General features: G+C 42.1%; 1 protein-coding gene across 4 annotated transcripts in view; it reads left to right on the top strand.

The window, feature by feature from the left end:
- The first annotated feature begins 1,347 nt into the window (after positions 1-1,347).
- Positions 1,348-17,300, top strand: part of fgd5a (FYVE, RhoGEF and PH domain containing 5a) — a 47,774-nt gene continuing 31,821 nt past the window's right edge. For 2 of the 4 annotated variants that reach the window (XM_076991246.1, XM_076991331.1), the window contains exons 1-2: positions 1,351-1,616; positions 3,289-6,148. In XM_076991246.1, coding sequence (XP_076847361.1) covers positions 1,607-1,616; positions 3,289-6,148 — 2,870 coding nt within the window. In that variant the 5' untranslated portion in view covers positions 1,351-1,606. Of the gene's footprint in view, positions 1,617-3,288; positions 6,149-17,300 lie in introns of all 4 variants that reach the window. The other 2 variants (XM_076991412.1, XM_076991169.1) reach the window with 2 other exon arrangements.

Below are 17,300 nucleotides of genomic sequence, written 5' to 3'. Positions count from 1 at the left end.
ACAGTTACAGAAAAAGAAAGACGTGGAGAGGTGGAGAAAGGACATGAATAAAATAAATAAATAAGTGTGTGTGCCTGAGCATCCCATGGAGTTTGCCCACTAATGTCTGACCCTGCATCGTGTGCTGCCAACATGAAGACCTGCGTATCTGACAGCCCGTCCCACCTGATGTTCACGTCTGCAGTCTGTCCTTCACATGCCCTGCAGGAGCCGCACAGCTGGTCATGCCTCACAAATGGCGAGGAGCAGTAGAAACCTGATTCATGCAGATAGCCTGCACGGTGGGAATCTGTCAAAATGTTATCTTTATGATATCAGAATGTTTAGCAAGCATGATTAGAAAAATGGATAGCACATAGTACATTTAAAGGCTAAAAGCTTACATATCTTATGTTTTCTGAGTTGTGTTGTATTGGAAACAACTCACAATGCATTAAAATCTTCAGCATATGACATAAAATGATTCCAAGGATCCATTCAACTGAAAACAAATCCAAAAACTGACTTGACGTTCTTTTAAAATGTCACAGGCCTGCTCAAAGTCTGACTGTTGAACACAATGAGAGGCTGAAGGGTTAACATCAACACCTTTGTTCAAGAGTTGCTAAGGAAGTGCTGCCTGTTGTGCAGGAAACAGGGAGAGCAGTTTCCTGTTATGAACAGAGGTTTTTAAAGAGCTGCTTTCCTCCAATCAGGCAACAGATGACCAGTTGGGAAACTGGCCTTATAGCAACTGGTGTGTCTCAAATGTTTTCTAGGTGATTTGCCCAAATTCCTTAAAATTCTTTAAAAAATTAGCATAATTTTCAGTTTCTAGACACCACATAAAGAAAAACATAAAATGTTATACATCTTGGTCTATAAATATGATGAAACTCAGTTTGCACAATTTCCATGACATATTTTCAACTTAAAGAAGAAAGATCAGTTATTTATTTTCCATTAAATTATGTTTATACTTTTTATGGCAAAATATCATAAAATTGTACCTTCTTAGTCCAACTCAGAAGAACATATGCATGTGTATTGTATCCAAGTGAATCTTAACTGCAGGATTTAAACGTAGGCTTTGGAAGACGTTCATTGGAAATTAGAGCCTACTGGTGTTTATGCCACTGACATGTTGCAGTCCTCATTATCCATGTTCCTACGCGTTTTACTGCTTGTTTATCACTGTTTGTTTATTACTGTTTGTTTATTATTGTTTGTTTATCACTGTTTGTTGTCTTAGTGTCATTAGCCATATCGCTGTTTGCTCATGCAGAGAACTAGCTCTACCTCCCCAGGAAGCGCGCGGAAGACACCTCCCGCAGCCACACGCAGAAAGTCAAGCACGCGCCCCTCTCGCGCATCAGTGTGGTTTCTCCAGTAGGGATGAGAGGACCCGGTGCGAAAAAGCGCTACACTTCATTTTAGAGGAACCGCTTGACTTGTAAATCCTAAAAGACCATAAAACAAGTAATGTGGTATTTTATTTGTTTGTTCCTCGAAGTTTATGACAATGTCTGTGGAATAACGTTCCGAAACAGTGGATCTACGAGTAGGCGATATTACTGAAGGAATGATGTGGATTTTTTTCAGACGCTACGGCGGATGACATCCGAAAATGAACACAGGTGATAAACTTGCATCTAACAAATAACATACTGCTATTTAAAGTTTTTTTAGTTTTCTATTGCTCTTTGTGAACAGGAAAACATTTCATTAGCCTACCCTACATGGTGTTTAATCTTTGAATCGCGAATATCTAACGAACTATTTCAATAGTATGATTCTTTTCCGTGCTGAAGCGTCATTTTCCTAATAGGAATATTATTGAAATGTGAAGTGAAGGTTTATTAAAAAAGTTACGTGAATGTATATTTGACACTTTGTATCAGGCGTTTGGCGGCGATCCCTTAAAGCAAAGATTAACCTAAAATGCGACCGTTTTGATTTGAACAGCTGAACTCTTCAGGGAAAGGTCCGTGTTACAGCAATAAGCAACACCAGTCTCAGCAGAAAATACAGAGGATTTTCCTTAATAACAAGAAAAGTTGCTGCGTTGACTTTATGCACATGACACCTTGACAATGTCAGAATTTCTTTAGAAAACTACATTTAATTTTAAAGAGACAATCAAAATAAACATTACTGGAATATATGCCTGTACGGATAAGCCACGCTGTGTTTGATCAGCTGTGTGGTCTCTCGCTCCCTTTGCCCAGGTTTGACGTTCTAGTCTGCTGCACATAGGGGTTCCTGAATTCCCCTCTCCTCTCCCTCGCCACCACACAGTTGTTGTGCTTACTACAGTAGTATCTGTACAGTCATGTTTCACGAGCCACAGCTGAGATCATGTCCTGTTGGCATCCAGAATTCCAGAATGTCCAGGCTACTGTCTTTCCCATTCTGTTATGCTTTAAATTAATTCTTTTTTGCATAATTCATATCCTGTTTTGCTTTGTTTGTGTTTGTTTGTTTGTTTGTTTTGCCATGGTGCTTTTGTTGTTATTTTGATGTTTTTGTTGTTTCTGAAAAGAACCCTTTCAGGAAAAAGAAAGTCTGAAATATCTTGAGTGTGAATGATAGAAGAATGACAGGAAGAAAGTTCATTTTTGTTGTGCAAAGCTACTCCTGAAAAGGAAAGACACACAGGGCAATGGGGGGACGGGGGACGGGAGACAGCAGAGGTTATACTAATGGCAGGGCATGCTGTTAATGTCCTTTCCCTGTTCACTTCCTGTCCACAGACCTTACAGGAGAGTCTGCTGGAATAGTTAATTAGTGGTGTTGGAAAACAACCTTTTAGAAGGCAGCCAGCAAGTGCACAGGGAGTTTAGTAGGATGTGCGTCAAGGCAGGTACTAAATAACAGGAAGAGACAATGGGTGTAGGAGTTTTCTTAAGAGAAAGGGTGTGTTGCACTAAAAAGACTTCAGATTCCCATTAGCCTGTTTAAGGATGCTATTTGGTTTTCATCAGTGGGGTCACAAAGGGGTTTTGTTTCATATTTGTTTTGTTTCTGTTATTTTTGGCTTGAAGAAATGGTAGCAACAGCTGAAGTGTATATAGGTGCTGACGTCGCAGATCAGGTACACAAATCATCTGGTACACTGACATTCAGTGCTTTCATTGCTCCAGTTATCCATTTATGTATGGTTGATGAATCTGTGAATTACTGTAGGAGACCACTGAGAACACGAATGTTGTGTTTTAAGGCTCTGCTTGCTCTTATTTTATACACATTTTTCTAATTTATGTTAAATCCTTAAAGAGGAAAAATGTTTAATCTGACTCTGTTTTACAGATTGTCAGAAGCAACAACAAAGGTCTCGTCCGAAGACACAAAGTCGTCTGACCATCACCATACGGTCCACCCTCATGTCAAGACCTTGCTCATCTCCCCGAGGTCCCAAACCTCCCGTTGCTCCTAAACCAAGACTATCCCCCGAGCATGAGGAAGAGAACTGCCAAAGCATTGTTAGTAATGGAGATATAGCGTTTTCTGACAGGTCGGAGCTGGACAGTGAATCAGAAGGCACGCAAGATGAATCTGATACAGCCGTAGACAGTTGTGTGTCAGAGTTTGCCAAGAAATCAGGTAACATTACAGAGGAACAACTAGAAGAGACCTACACCAGCCATGATGGTATTTGTGATAGAGGCATGGAAGAAGGGATACAGGTAGGGGTAGAAGAGAGAGACAAGATAGAAATGAGAGACTGTGTGGAGGAGGGGAGAGAAGCCACGACTGGAGCAGATGATGCAGGCTCCTGGAATGTCAGCAAAGAAGTTGCCATAACTACTGTTTCAGCTGCAGTAGACCACATCAAAACCATTAGTGACGTGGACCCACCTCAGGGCGCTGCTGATCCTGACAATACAGCAGATGCCACTGGGGAATGTCCTGAGAATGAGACTATCACTCAGGATCACACAGGAGGTGAATCGGAGGTCAACATAACAAGCCCTTATCAAGACATAGAGGAATCGACCTCAAACCGGTGCAGCACATATGCTGAGATAGACCATGATGAAGATGCACCATCAGACCCCACTGAAGATTCAGAAGAGCCTTATTTCAACGAGAGAGAATTATTCTTGTGTGAGCCTGAGACGGAGCACGCCAGCGAAGAGGACACAAATACAAACGCAGGTTATGCAGCGAGTGAAGCACCTGAGGACACAACAGAAGAAGTTGCTTTTCCCTCACAGACCATTAATGGCAGCCAGCCCTCACTGTGTGAGGAATACCCTTACGATGTAATCGGGCCACTCGACGACACCCATACTTGGCAGCCGGAGCGTGCCACCAAAGACCCATCTGGACGATTCAGGTTCTCGGAGGAGGGGGAGGATGTGTTTGAGACATACTCAGTCATAGAGGTGGTGCCTGCAGATCTCACGAGCACCTCAGACCCAGAGGAAAAGAGTACGGATGAAGAATGTACCAGCGAGAAAGCAAAGGAAACGGAGACAGAGATGACTGGCGCATCCAACCAGGAGCCCTTTTATGTCTCGTCAGATGACGTGGCAGAACTAGAGGAGGAAGAAGAACGGCTCGCAGATGGTGTCACCTCATCCTCCGTGGCATCTGAGCCCGAGACAAAGGAACTGGTGAACAGCGAGGAGGTGGGTGAGTATGCTGACATAGGCGGTTCTCAGGATGGAGATGACCAGCCCCTGGAGTGTGTGTCATCTGAGGACTATGTAGAGATAGGCGACGAGGATGAGTTTGGGGATATGGAGTGTACAACCAAAGGGAAGAGCGCCAAGGAGCGCTCAGTCCAGAGTAGTCAGAGCCACGAGAGCCTAAGGAACCGCTGCCAGCCACGCCTGAGGCTTTGCAACATCACAGTGCCATCTGACCTAGACTTAGGGAGGACTCCTGAGCTAACAAACCGTGTGGTGTTCGCCCACACCACCGAGGCATTTGAGGAAGACATTGAAGACCTTGACTGCCACATAGTGCCTTTCTTTGAGGACTCAGACTCAGACAGTGATGAGCATATCTATGAGGAGGCAGGCTTCGATTCAGAAGGGGAAAACTTTATCTCTCTAGACAGGAAGACCATTGTGACACGCTCACGCTCACTCTCTGGGAAAGTTCCAGGATATGTCCCTGAGACTGTTCCTGAGGAGACAGGCAGTGAATCGCAGACTCATGACTACTATACTGTGTCCTTGGACCAAAATGGAGACCTGTTAAAGCCTTCAGATACCTCAGAAGTCAATCGGATGATTCCTTCACTGAAGCCGAGGCGTTTTCTTCTCTATCCCCGGTCATACTCCATGGAGGGACAAGACACAGCTCTGTCTGCCCATCTGGATCATTCACCCAGAGTAGAGGACAAAGTTAAAAGGAAAGATGAGACGCTCTCACTGCCTTGTGTCATCACCTCTTCTGGAAGCTTTTCTCAAAGAAGCCACCAGTCCTCCAGTGGTGTCTCTACACCAACATCTCTCGTCGACATACCGCCACCATTTGAGCTGGCTTACATCACCAAGAGGCCTATCACTAAAAGCTCCCCATCCCTCCTTATTCAGCATGACTCCAGTGACAAACCAAAAAAGAAGAAGACTTCATTCAAGCGTTTCCTGGCTCTGAAGTTTAGAAGGAAAAATGAAAACAAAGTGCATGGAGATGGCAGTGTTCGGTCCTCCAGGTCATCCTCCGAGTCTAGCCACCACGGTCCGGTTCGGCTGATAGAGCTGGACCGCAGGAGTACTGGCAGTTCTCCCCAGCTTCAGTCCCGTGTCGTCAAACCTCAGCGCAATGCAGACTTTCCTGCTGCCTTTGTGGTCTACAAAGATAGGCCCAACAGGAAAGGTGCTCCCAAGACATATGGCAGCAGGGGTATCTCCAGGGTGGAATCTTTTGAGGATCGCTCTCGACCTCCTTTCATGCCTCTCCCATCAACCAAACCTCGGTCAATCTCCTTTCCGAGCGCAGACACATCTGACTATGAGAACATCCCAGCCATGAGCTCAGACTATGAGAATATTCCAATTACTCCCGGGAGGCCCACACGAGCTGTCACCATCACAGAGTTCTTCGATGACCAGAATCGGACAATGGCACCGGCAAATGAGAACGATGGCTATGTGGACATGAACAGCTTTGCAGGCATAGAGAGAACCAGCACACAAGATCAAGAGAATGAGAGGTACATATTTAAAAAATATTTAATGTTTATTTTTTAATGTCTTTTTTATTGTTGATGAGTTTAGCACATCATGTATGTTTAAATACTGACAGTAATTGAAACATATAGCTTGTATAGGTATAGGATATGTTCCTAATAATGATACAATGTGTGTATGCTAATAAGATGAATGCACAAGCCTGTAGATATGTAAAAGATTTTATTAAATTAGATCTTAAGATTTCACATTATCTCAAGCATGAAAATGGCCTACATTTGTATCAAATGCCTGTTTTAAAGGTACTGTTAAGACTAAGTATCGTTAAGATAAAGACGTGTTTTAGTTCTGCACCAATCAGAAGGGCAGTCTAGCATACTGTAAATTATGAAAGTTTTTATGTTGGGAATGTTGAAAGCTTTTCCTCTGAACACAATGGCTGTGCTATCACAGACATGAGGAGGAAGCGTTGGCCAAAACAATGTTAGCAGGAAGTGAGAGCCAAGCTTGTTCATTCGGATAGCTAGCTCTTCCTCGTTAAACTTACTGAGAGAATAAACAAAATGTTTAATAAAGTGCTAGCTGCCTATGGCTAGATTAGTGCTTCTAAGGATACATTAGTGTTTAGACACTGATTTAGACTTCTGCTATTTTAGCCACAAGCATATCATGATTTTGTGTACTTTTACTAATCGCTAGAATTCCATTTGCTCCCTTTATTAAAAAATGGAATCACCATAAAGATTAGCTTTGCCTGCTTTTAATCTCGGCACATTCTCACTCAAACCACATTGTTTCATCTGCAACAATTTTTCATTAATCAATGGTTTTTCCATTCGTTTATAAGGATGTAAAGAAACTAATTCTTAATTCATTTGCAGAGTCTGAATCTGCATAATCAAACTAAAGAATACTTTCATAATGATATGCACAGAAGGGGTACAAAGAAGCAGATATATGACCTATATATAAAACACGCTGAGGGGGTGTCAGGTTTGATTAATGGACCTATCTGCATGTGAGCCATGCAGCGATGAGCTGAAGCAGGCAGGCAGCACCTGGCTAGCCAAGTTTCCCATATACTGGTTCTGTGAGGAGAGCAGAGAGGAGGTTTGTGGGGCTCAAGGCACTGGCAGGTGCTCGCGGGAGAGTTTATCGCATTTTCTAATTTGTTGGATTTCAGGGTCCGTATGGTGTGGTATACTCTGCCTGTCAACAGTAGCATTGCGGTTTGCTGCAGGGGTGTCTGGACCAGGGCTAAGTTGATTCCTCACTTGTAATGTGGTCCTCTCTCAGAAACATGGGGAGAACATGAGGAAGGCTCAAAAGAAAATGTTTTTGTTTTTTTGTTTTTTTCTTCCAGAACTCATGGAGAAAAATTTGCTTAGTTTGTCCTAGTAGGTTTGCTTCATTGAAGGTTAAATGCTGTGACATTGAATACAGCCATACAGCTGTACAGCTTAATACAGTTATTAAGTACTAAAAAGTTTTGTGTTTTGATTTGGCTTTTGGTACCATATCTAAATAACATCTACAGAAATTACAATTGAAAAGCCATTGCACATGAACAAAGCTAGTGGTCACTGCTCAGAGAGAGAGAGAGAGAGTCAGAGAGAGAAATAGAGAGAGTGAGTGAGACAGTGAGAGAGTGAATGAGAGAGAGAGTGAGCAAGGTAGAAATAGAAACAGAGTCAGAGAGAGAATGAAAGAGAGAAATAGAGAGAATGTGTGTGTGTGTGTGTGTGTGTGTGTGTGTGTGTGTGTGTGTGTGTGTGTGTGTGTGTGTGTGTGAGAGAGAGAGAGAGAGAGAGAGAGAGAGAGAGATTGTTATTGGTGGAACCAGAAAGAGAGATTGTTATTGGTAGAGCTGGAAAGAGAGAGATTATTATTGGTGCTGCCTGAGCAGAGCCAAAGAGTATCCCTGACATTAGTGTTCAATGTAAACAAGGCTTGGTAGTTAAAAATAATAGTAATGAGAAAACAATAATACGAATGAAAAGAAGAAACATTGATGTGGGGTTAACAGTCAACATCTTTTATGCTTTTGAACCAGACTCTATCAGTGATGTCTGGGGAGCCAGTGGATTTTACAGGTGAGCACAGGGTCAACCTCTGACCCCAGAGCAGCCAAATTACGTTCTGTTTTCTCTCACCTCAGGGTAAGAACCCTTGAGTTGTCATTACACACCTCTCATCATTCAGCTCCGATAGTGCCACAGATGCTGGCTATTTTGCAAGGCCCCAGGGCACCATTTTATTGATTGGATTTTTTTATTTATTTAATTTTCATTTTTTTGAGGCACATCAGGAACATTTGCTGATCTTTTATATTGTTGTACAGTTTTGTGCTGTCTGTTTAAAATCATTTCCACACCTCCAGGAGTTTTTATTTTTCAGTTTTCAAAGAAATCTTCAATCTGTCAGTTCTAATTCTTCTATATAAATGCACATTCACACTCAGACAGACATGCTGACATCCTTTGAGACTCTGAATAAACTCCATTCTTTGTGCGGCACTCTCCAGAAGATAAAGCTCTCTGGCTTTCGCGATTCTTTCTTGCGCTCTTGATGGTAAACTGTTGTTGACTTCTTTTGTGCTGTGTGAATGGTGTGAATGTGTTTCAGTGTCTCGAAGGGACGTTCCATGCTGTTTACCTGCCACATGTCTGATCACCCTCTGCCGTTTAACAGACAGTGAGCCCCGGGGCCTTTCTTCCGGTGACATTATAGATTTCTCTCATTGTATGTCCACAGTTACAAGTGTGGCACCCAGAAAGACACTGGACACTTCAGCTTTTTGGCCTGTGTGTGTGTGTGTGTGTGTGTGTGTGTGTGTGTGTGTGTGTGCATGTGTGCGTGTGTGCGTGTGTGTGTGTGTGTGTGTATGCGCGTGTGCGGATCACTACAGTTGTGCTTGTGCACTGATCTGTGTGTGTGTGTGTGTGTGTGTGCGTGCGCATACATGTATGTATGTGTGTGGGTGAGTGTGTGCATATACGTGTGTGTGTGTGCTGCTCAGTATGCCACAAAATCTGTGTGAGCCCAGTGGGCTTAATTGCTGGATGCTTCTCACCTGTTTCCTTAAGAGAAATTGTTGATTCAGCACCAACAAACAGAATACATTACAACCATTGAAGAAAGCACGCACACACACACACACACACACACACACACACACACACACACACACACACACACAGAAGCAGACTATGAGCACAGAAGCGCACACACACACACACACACAGTTCCATCCATCCATCCATTATCTGAACCGCTTAATCCCGCTAGTCAGGGTCACGGGGGGGCTGGAGCCAATCCCAACATCTCCGGGCGAAGGCAGGGTACACCATGGGCAGGTCGCCAGTCCACCGCATGGCCAACACACACGCACTCACACCTACGGGCAATTTAGCATGATCAATCAACCTAACACGCATGTCTTTGGACTGCGGGAGGAAACCGGAGTCCCCGGAGGAAACCCACGCAGGCACAGGGAGAACATGCAAACTCCACACAGAGCAGCCCAGACTGAGAATCGAACCCAGACCGCCTCGCTGTGAGGCGACAGTGCTAACCACCACACCACCGTGCCGCCCCCACACAGTTCCTCCTCTCTTTTTTTTTTTGGTGACATAACATCTTCCCATCAGTAGATGGTCATAAGGTTCAGCGTGATCTGGTCTTCGTCTGGTCCAGTGTGGTCCAGTTCTGTCTGGCCGGTCCAGGTCAGATCTGCTGCCCCACCTGCTGAGGTCACTGCCAGGCTTTCACAGGGGAGGAAACCTGTGTTTACAGGAAATGCGGGCCAGACTCAAGGAGACGGGCTCAGCAGGATGGGGTGGGACAGGCAGCTCCGCCCTCCCAGACACCCCTTCAGCATTCCCCAACAAGAGGAGGTGTGGCGCAGGCAGGAAGGCAAATCCACTGCAACCATGGTGCTGTTGTCATGGTTCCCAGCCCTCTGAGCCTTAAGAGTTCTTGTTGTGTCACAGCATAGCCAGAGTCACCATGGGGTGGACCAGTACTTGTGGCATGTGTATTTGGTTTTACACTGCAACCCCCAATCAAAATAGTAATTTTACTATCATAGATTTTATAGTTTTTTGTAGATGCTAATACCCAATTTCTGAAAGTATGTCTCCTTTTGTCAAAACTTAACCCAAAGCAGCCAATGCCACACACACAACACGCAAAAAATCTCACACTCCAACCAAAACTCTTTTGCCAAAACCACATTTTTGCATTCAAACTCTACACACAGAAATCAGATGAACAGCCTTTCACATGTGACTACACACTGATGTGACTAGTACCATCTGTTTGAGTGTTCAGTGTGTAGTCTGCTGTAAAGGTATATCATAGTACTTATACATGCATATTCACAAATGTGCAGATAATTTATGCATATTCAGTACATTTACACCATAAAGTGAAGATAATGACAAGGGGAAGGTTTATTTTGGTTTTGCATGAACACTACAAAAGCACTCAACACCCTGGCATGCTCCCTCATCAATGTCACCTCAAGCTTCCTCCATTGCGTGCTGAATGGATTTGCATAGGTTGGTGACCACCTCCATGCCATAAAGAACTCAGTAGGACTGGAGAGTTCCTTGGAGATTAAGCACATCATGGCTGTTCAGTGAACCCATTTGGTACTTGAGCAACCAGGGGGGTATTCCAGAAAGCGGGTTTAACAAACTTTAAACTTAACCCTGAACTCTGAGTTGTCTTACCCCGATCTGACATACTCGGTTCCAAAACGGCTGATTGGAGTTAAAGTAATCAGGGCCGCTCAACTCTGAGTAGGTTGACCCAGACAGAAGCGCGTTCATGTGCAACTATTAAAGGCATTCTTAATGGAACGCAGATAAATAAGATTTATCATGGACTTAAAGGCGAAAATCATAAACCGAGCATCGTATTTCACACCACTGTAGCTTGAAGTATTAATGACTGCATATGCAGAATATTTAGATATTATTAAGCGTAAATATAATACTGCGGTAGCTGCTAGAGAAAGGCAGTCAGCATGTCAAAAAATTGCCAACAGAGTTAATGCGTGAGTGATAATGATATTTTTATATTTAGCAGAAGGGCGCGATTATATTATTATATTCTCCACATTTATAATACTGTATTGAGTTTTTAAAATCATTTTTAATTGAACATTTCCAATTCCAGGTCTAATCCGAGTGGTGTGAAGTGCACATGGCATCAGATAAAAATGAAGTATAAGAATATAGTAAAAAGTGGTATGGCTGTACATAACTATATCTTATTCTTAAAATATATTCTAAAATATATTTATTTACAGGAAAAATGAAATTATGAAACATTACAGTGAATTTGACTGTAATGTATATTAAAAGGTTACAGAGTTGGGGGGGAGGGGGTGGTGCATGATTTAATGTGAAAAGCAGTGATTGCAGATGGAGACTCTGACAACTTCACCATCTCTGTTGTTACCCACATGCATGTAAGGTTCTTCGTCTGTGGGCACGTCCGAGTTGGTAGGCTGTCGCTCTTCCTGGATGGTTACAATGTTGTGTAATACCACACATGCCATTATTATGTGGCACACCCTCCCAGGCTGGTTTTGCTGTGAGCCTGATTGTATTGGTCTAGGTGCAGGATCTGAATAGGGAGACATGAGGTATAGGGCAGGCAGGGATACCCTCTGTCTCCATGAAGGAGGTCGTCATAGTGTCCTATATCGCAAATTAGGGTTTGCAATGATTTAAATATTACACTGCATGTGAACAACTAGCAAAATAACCACAGGCCTACCCTGTTCAAATTTGTTGTACAGTGTGGAATCATGCACAGATCCTGGCCATCTGGCTTTAACATTTGTGATGAGGTGGGAAGCATCACATATGATCTTGATGGGGAGTATGGTCTTTTACAATAGCTACGTTATTTTTGTGATCATTAAAGATAAGTACATTATTCATTAAAGGTTATAAAGGTTAGTACCTGTACATTAATGCTATGGATGGATTTTCTTTTTGTGTAATCGTCTTCATATTCTAATGGTGCTGTAATAGGTAGCATATGTGGGTTCCATCAATGCAGCCAATCACTCTAGGAAATCCTTAAAATGTAAATGGAATGAAGTTCGTTATATATTGCTACTCCTTTGCTTAATTTCTTTATTGTCCGTGTGAATTAAACACAAACCAACGATGCTGTAGAATTCCTCTTTGATGTCCATAACTGGCTTATGCCCAGGAAACACCACAAAACTGGGCACTAGTCATTTTAATGCCAGACATACTTTTCGGACAGACTGACATGCAGTAGCTTTGCTGACAGGTTCCGCATCTCCTACACTATAAATAAAACTTCCACTAGCAAAAAACGAAGAGCGATCTTCTAGAGAGAATTGAGGGCTCATCCCCGATGTGTAATATTTAAAATGTGATGCTTAATAATGTTATTGATGTAAGTAATGGATTGTGCTGAAAAACGATAACGTTCATTGAAAAATAATCCGAAAATGATAGTAGGCCTATGTCTATTTCGGGGTTTTATAAGGCGTTCCAGATGAATGGCTCGGCGAATTGAGCTTCAATATCCACATGATCCTAGAGGAAAGGACATGTCATGATGACGTGTTTTTAATTCAGGTTTAGGTTCAAGTTAACCTGCCAGCCAGCAGATTAGCTTCAGAGCATAAGTTGCTATAGTAACTGACTCAGGTTCTCTCTAAGCTCGGTTTCTGGAACGGAAAACCTTGAGTTTTCGTGAATTCTGAGTTAACTTACCCGGTTTTATCGCTTAACCCGCTTCTTGGAATACCCCCCTGGTGCAAACTTGCATTGTCCCAGATGTCAACATACCCAGACTGTTGTGCTTCATCCCCCTAGTTATGATGACCATGTTGTGGTCTGTGTTTCAGAAGGTGATGATGTGTGCAGTGTTGTAGGGACCAAGAGTGGCATAATGATGAACACCACCATTCTGGCAAGTGGATGCACACATTGTGTGCATACTTGTGCAAATTCATAGTGCAGCTGTTTTACACTGTCACTGGCCCAGTGCAGATAGGCTCACTGAATGGATGTTGCTGATGGTGACGTTGTCAGTAATGATGTGCTGTTGTAGTTGTCGGAAACATATGCTATTGTTTGCTCTGACCATATTGACAATGGTCTGTTTCTGTTCTGAGATGGATCGCCGTCTTCGTCCACCAGCAAGGGGTAGTCTAGTCTAGTGCAAAAACATGATGTAGTATGTGTAGAGGATAGGTCTATTTAGCTAGTCTCTATTTGAAATGCCTGGTTGATGCTACAGTGTAGCAATACAGATTAGGCTGGACCCTTTGCCTCCAGAAATCTCAATGCAAGGTTGACAACATGGTCAGTAAGAGTGACTCTAATCTCACCCGCTATGGCTGCTCATCCTCTTCCTCATTCTCGTCCTATTCATCGTCATCTCTATGCATTATTGGACTTTATTGATGTGCAAACCAAGATTCATAACTTGTGGCCTCTTTATAGTGATTAGACTACAATTAGTTACAAGTGTTGTAACTGGGTCCACTGGTGAGGAGCAGCAACAGTATATCCAGTATTCATCTCCTGCACTGCATGACCCAGACTTTCATTGCTTCAGCATTTCCACTGTCTCCTAAAACACACTGCAGCTTCTTTGCCCAAAGGATGATTAGGCCCCGCCCTCTCTTGCAGTCCAATTTCCTGTGTTATTTTAAATGAATTCTGGTAATGAAGCAATCCAAGAGACAGTTATTTTCTGTAGTAGTGCTGTTGAAAGGCTCACTTTTTACCTCATGAAATTTCAGAGCGTGGAGTTTAAATCAACGGAATTACATATAACAGAACTTCAGAGAGGCAGCAGATAGAAGAACGTATATGTCTGTTGCTCTGCAGGACACCGCTGGGTCCTGGCAGTCATTTGGTGCGTTTAATTAGGCTCCTGGGTGTTTTAAAGCACATGATGGTTAGCGGAGAAGCACTTCCATCCTTAACAGCCACTCTGTAATGATCGTGGTAAGAGGAAAGTAGAGGGAGAGATAAGAGGAGAATGATTATGTAAGAGGAGAGGGTGTAATGTAAGGGGAGAGTGTGTAATGTAAGAGGAGTGTGTGTAATGTAAGGAGAGAGTATGTAATGTAAGTGGAGTGTGTGTAATGTAAGAGGAGGGTGTGTAATGTAAGGGGAGAGTGTGTAATGTAAGAGGAATGTGTGTAATGTAAGAGGAGAGTGTAATGTAAGGGGGGAGTGTGTAAGGTAAGAGGAGGGTGTGTAATGTAAGAGGAATGTGTGTAATGTAAGAGGAGAGTGTGTAATGTAAGAAGAGGGTGTGTAATGTAAGAGGAGAGTGTGTAATATAAGAAGAGGGTGTGTAATGTAAGGGGCAGTGTTGTATAAAGTATTAGAGAGCCATACTTGAGTAAAAGTACAAGTACTCTATCAAAAAATTGACTTGAGTAGAAGTTGAAGTGTTCTTTAAAAACTTTACTTAAGTAGAAGTACAGAAGTATTCAACATTTTTTGTACTTAAGCAATGCAAGTAGTTTATTCTAAAATGTATTACTCAAGTACTGAAAGTAAAAAGTACAAGTAGACTATTGTGTTTTTAATTTATTAAAGAAAGCCGTCAAATTTTGATTATCAATTGTTTTTATATATCACTTACAAAGATGTCAAAGACCACAAATACAAGTGTTCTGTATGTACAAACAAGTAGCAACTTAAAAACTGGGCTTAACACTTCATACACAAAAAAACAGATAACCTATGTCCTGCTACGTCGCAGGTTTGACGCAGAAGTACAAGTTCCCCTTCATTTAGCTGAGAAAATGATGTGTATTTTGGACGTAAAATCCAAAGCTAAGACGTCTAATCTAACCAGCGCTTACTGACAGCTAAAGCTGGTGTGTCTTCTGCAGTGTTGGGAACGTTACTTTAAAAATGTAATTAGTTATAGTTACTCACTACTTGTTCAAAAAAGTAACTGAGTCAGTAACTGAATTACTCTATGAAAAAAGTAACTCGTTATCAGGGAAAGTAACTATTTGCGTTACAGTTTTTAAAAAAAAGTTATATGCCAATGAATAAAAATTTTTTTGAAAAAGCAGTTTTTACAGTCAGTTGAAATGAGTAGATCAGAAAGGTGTTTAACGTTTGATATTTATTGCACATCCACAGACCAGTGCAGGATAAAATCCTTTAAAATCCCAAATCTTTGTAAAAAATAAAAGCAAAAGTAAACAGTTACACTATATAAAGTGCATTTACATCTATCAAATTAAATTAAATTCTCTCAACCTGAGACAACTGGTTTGTTCACAACAGAAGTAAACTTAACATTAAAACCTCTATTCTTAATTAAATAAATCAAATACCCAGCCTGGTAGACATTCAGGAACTTCATTTTCTTAAATAATGTTTATATCTCCACCTTGAAAATGCTAATTTTCCTTCGGCTTGCTCCTGACTCGCCATTTCTGCCTCTTCTCCGATTGTGTCGTGTCACTGGCGTGCTTCGGCACGTGTGTAAAAACACTGGCTCTGATTGGCTACCATAACGCTACCTTAGCCAATCGCTTACTGACTTGTTAAGTTAAACAGGTGTTACACCGAGAACAGTAACCTATCGAGATCTGTTACTGCTCACTAGCCTGGGCAGGGGTCCGCTCGCATTACTGTTAGTATATCAATATATAGTAACGCACCGCTTTTAACGACCAGTAATGTCAACGGTGTTGTAACGACAGGAAAAGTAATTCATTATATTATCAGAACACTGGTGTTCTGTGCGTTATATTTATAACTTACATTGATGTGTTTCTTCAAGTTTGAAGGTGAATTTTTGAAGGCCAATATTTCACCCTCTTTAGGGGGGCAGAGATGGCACTTCATCCTATAGGAATTTACTTTCACTCCAGCAAAAGCAAACACTGTCTCTAGGTAGGGCCAGGGTGGTCTCCTTCTTCACTTGATGTTGAAGGTGTGGAAGGTGCCAATATATGTACATGAAAACGCCAACAAGCTTATTATGCAGCACTTACGCTGCTCTTCTGCTGTTACCAAACACGGTACCATCTCTTTAATGAGATAAAAAGTGAATTATTTGGAATAATTTCGAGTATATGTGTATTTGTATAAATATGTAAATTAAATACTGAAATGGACTTTCAAAGTGCCGTACAAGTGCATGAATTCCATCTTGTAACTTTGCACGCACAAAAATCGAGAGGTGCACGACCTCGCGACACGACCGTGCGTGTGGGCAACGCGCATGGGCGGAGCCACCGCGATTGCGTCATTTTTGCCGCGCAAACCCTTGCAGAAGTCATGACGTGTCAAGTGAACCTAGATTACGAAGCTCAAGTGTTGAGTGAAGGCAGCAGCAGAGTAAATGAGATGCGACCAGAGAATGCACAGTTTTCACATAAAACAGCGTCATCGCTTGACCCCGTGACAGCGCCAGCTAACATGTTTATAATTGTAAAGAGTAACTATAAAAAATGTACCGGAGTAAAAGTATTAAACTGATGGAAAATATGTAGTGAAGTAAAAGTGGAAGTAGGAGAAAAAATAATACTCCAGTAAAGTACAGATACAGCATTTTAGTACTTAAGTACAGTAGTGAAGTAGTTCTACTTCGTTACTATACAACTCTGGTAAGGGGAGAGTGTGTAATGTAAGAGGAGAGTGTGTAATGTAAGAGGAGTGTGTAATGTAAGGGGGGAGTGTATAAGGTAAGAGGAGGGTGTAATGTAAGAGGAATGTGTGTAATGTAAGAGGAGAGTGTGTAAGGTAAGAGGATTGTGTGTAATGTAAAGGGGGGAGTGTGTAATGTAAGAGGAGGGTGTAATGTAAGAGGAGTGTGTAATGTAAGAGGAGCGTGTGTAAGGTAAACGGAGGGTGTAATGTTAGAGGAGAGTGTGTAAGGTAAGAGGATTGTGTGTAATGTAAAGGGAGAGTGTGTAATGTAAGAGGAGGGTGTGTAATGTAAGGGGGGTGTGTATAATGTAGGAGGAGTGTGTGTAATGTAAGAAGAGGGTGTGTAATGTAAGAGGAGAGTATGTAATGTAAGGGGGGGGGGGTGTGAGGTAAGACGAGGGTGTAATGTAAGGGGAGACATCAAATGAAACAATTAAACTTACCTGTTGCATATTTATACTGATTAAGGAATAAAAAT

The sequence above is a fragment of the Brachyhypopomus gauderio genome, chromosome 1 (assembly GCF_052324685.1).
Source record: "Brachyhypopomus gauderio isolate BG-103 chromosome 1, BGAUD_0.2, whole genome shotgun sequence".
Taxonomy (NCBI): domain Eukaryota; kingdom Metazoa; phylum Chordata; class Actinopteri; order Gymnotiformes; family Hypopomidae; genus Brachyhypopomus; species Brachyhypopomus gauderio.
The sequence above is the reverse complement of the archived record's forward strand: the minus strand, read 5'-3'. Positions and strand labels throughout refer to the sequence as shown.